The following is a 2,412-nucleotide window of genomic DNA, read 5'->3' on the forward strand; positions in this document are numbered from 1 at the left end:
GCTCTCCTGACACCTCCAGCTTCCCCTCCATGAGAACAGCCGTCTAACACTGTGCCTTAATACGTAGGAGAGCTGTGCATGTGTAAATCCATGACCATTCAGCCTCTCCACTATCCTTGGACTCTGATAGGGGAATTTCCAAACCAGCCCTTGGTCTCTGAAAGATCATTACATGATTCTGAGCTCTGTGTTGCTGAACCCATGGAGAATCCTGTGCAGCAGGCCCTTGAGGGGTGCAAGTCCTTGGGCCTATTCTTGACACCAGCTTTGGAGGAAAAGCCCAGCTTTCACGCACTGTACTGGTAGAAATTATTTTATTACAGAAATACTGTTAGGGTGCCAGTCCTTGTCCAGCATTTGACATAATTGAGGGTATCAGGTGAGACAGAGCAGATACCGTAAAAAGGGGAATGAATGCAAGTAGTTATGTAGCAACATGGTAACAATTATTATCACTAGTAAAAGCCATAATAAAAATAACATTAAGGAACAATGCTCAATCCAGTTATGGGATACAGAAAGAGTCATTTGTGGAGAGATGTGGAAAAATTACCACTGCTTAGAAAGGTCCATGAAATCAGTTTCCTAATGGCATCCTTGAGCTCCTTGTTCCTCATGCTGTAGATGAGGGGATTCAGGGCTGGAGGCACCACCGAGTACAGAACAGCCAGCACCAGATCCAGAGCTGGGGAGGAGATGGAGGGGGGCTTCAGGTAGGCAAACAGACCAGTGCTGACAAACAGGGAGACCACAGCCAGGTGCGGGAGGCACATGGAAAAGGCTTTGTGCCGGCCCTGCTCTGATGGGATCCTCAGCACAGCAGCGAAGATTTGCACATAGGACACCACAATGAAAACGAAACAGCCAAAGACCAAAGAGGTACTAATAGCAAGAATTCCAACTTCTCTGAGGTAGGAGTGTGAGCAGGAGAGCTTGAGGATCTGGGGGATCTCACAGAAGAACTGCTCCACCACATTGCCTTGGCATAGTGGTAGGGAAAATGTGTTCCCAGTGTGCAGGAGAGCATTGAGAAAATTAGATGCCCAGGCAGCTGCTGCCATTCTGACACAAGCTCTGCTGCCCAGGAGGGTCCCGTAGTGCAGGGGTCTGCAGATGGCAACATAGCGGTCATAGGCCATGACTGTGAGGAGAGAAAACTCTCCTCCAAACAAGAAGACAAAGAAAAATACCTGGGCAGCACATCCCAAATAGGAAATGGCCCTGGTGTTCCACAGGGAATTTGCCATGGCTTTGGGAACAGTGGTGGAGATGAAGCCCAGGTCGAGGAGGGAGAGGTTGAGGAGGAAGAAGTACATGGGGGTGTGGAGGCGGTGGTCGCAGGCTACGGCTGTGATGATGAGGCCGTTGGCCAGGAGGGCAGCCAGGTAGATGGCCAGGAAGAGCGAGAAGTGCAAGAGCTGCAGCTCCCGCAGGTCTGCAAATGGCAGGAGGAGGAACTCATTGAGGGAGCTGCTGTTGGACATCTGTTCTATTGGGCTCAGGAAAACTGTGTAAGGAAGAAAAGGCAATAATAGCTTAGAAGAATTTTCTCTGAAATAAACTTTCAATTTTTCATAGAAATCCTTCTCAAACCCATCCCAACTCTCAGTAATTTCTTCTTCGCACTAATTTAACTCTGCTCTCCCTCTAAGTTCAAGGTGGATATGTGATGGAGAGAACAGGACACTGCTACTGACACAGCAAGCACTCTGTGCACTGAATCCTCTTCTGGAGGGCACCTCACAAACCCAGCAGGACAACAGAGACAGTCACGTGTCCTGACAGTCACAGGGTCTCCTAAAGGGAGAGTCAACCCCTTTGCAGCCCCTCCAATGATGCTGCCCACCACCCTGGGCACATTGCCCCTCTTCAGACACCTCCATGGCAGGACCTCAGGGTGAGTATCTGAATTTGTAGCTGAAGCCCCAGCTGACTGCCAGGACAAGAGCAGAAAAGAGAGGCAGGGAAATGAGGAGAAACACTGTGACTGCTGCCAAGGGAGGACAGAGAGACAGAGCAGCACCGTCCCAAGGTTGCACCTCCCAGACAGGGTGGAATTCCAGGGCAGTGGTTCTCAGCACCTGTGCCTTGCAATGGGAAATGGGCACATGGCAGGAGAGAGGCAGCTCTGCTGTTCTGGAAATCTGACTGCAGAGGAGGTCAGAAATGCCCTGGAGCCCTTCCCCTTGAGAGCAGAGTGAGACTAAGCACAACGAGAATGAGGAGAGCTGCAAAGCGGATATTGCTGCTGGCCACAGGTGAAAAGGCAGTTGAAGGAATATTCTGGGGTCCTCGCAGACCTATTGATCCCCCAGAGCAGCACTGCAGAACTCTCCTTCAGGCATCTAAACCTAAAATGTCCCATTCATTTGCTGCCTTGTCAAAGACACAAAACAAAATCCTAGCCTCTAG

General features: G+C 50.2%; 1 protein-coding gene across 1 annotated transcript; it reads right to left on the reverse strand.

Annotated features, from left to right (window-relative positions):
• Positions 1-524: 524 nt before the first annotated feature.
• On the reverse strand, positions 525-1,555 carry LOC148596035 (olfactory receptor 14J1-like). The gene has a single exon (XM_088532813.1). The coding sequence runs from the start codon at positions 1,482-1,484 to the stop codon at positions 525-527; it is 960 nt and encodes a 319-aa protein (XP_088388939.1). The 5' UTR covers positions 1,485-1,555.
• Positions 1,556-2,412: the final 857 nt, after the last annotated feature.

Source organism: Tinamus guttatus, unplaced genomic scaffold (genome assembly GCF_059628265.1).
Source record: "Tinamus guttatus ecotype Peru unplaced genomic scaffold, ASM5962826v1 Tinamus_guttatus_pri_ptg000034l, whole genome shotgun sequence".
Lineage (NCBI taxonomy): Eukaryota > Metazoa > Chordata > Aves > Tinamiformes > Tinamidae > Tinamus > Tinamus guttatus.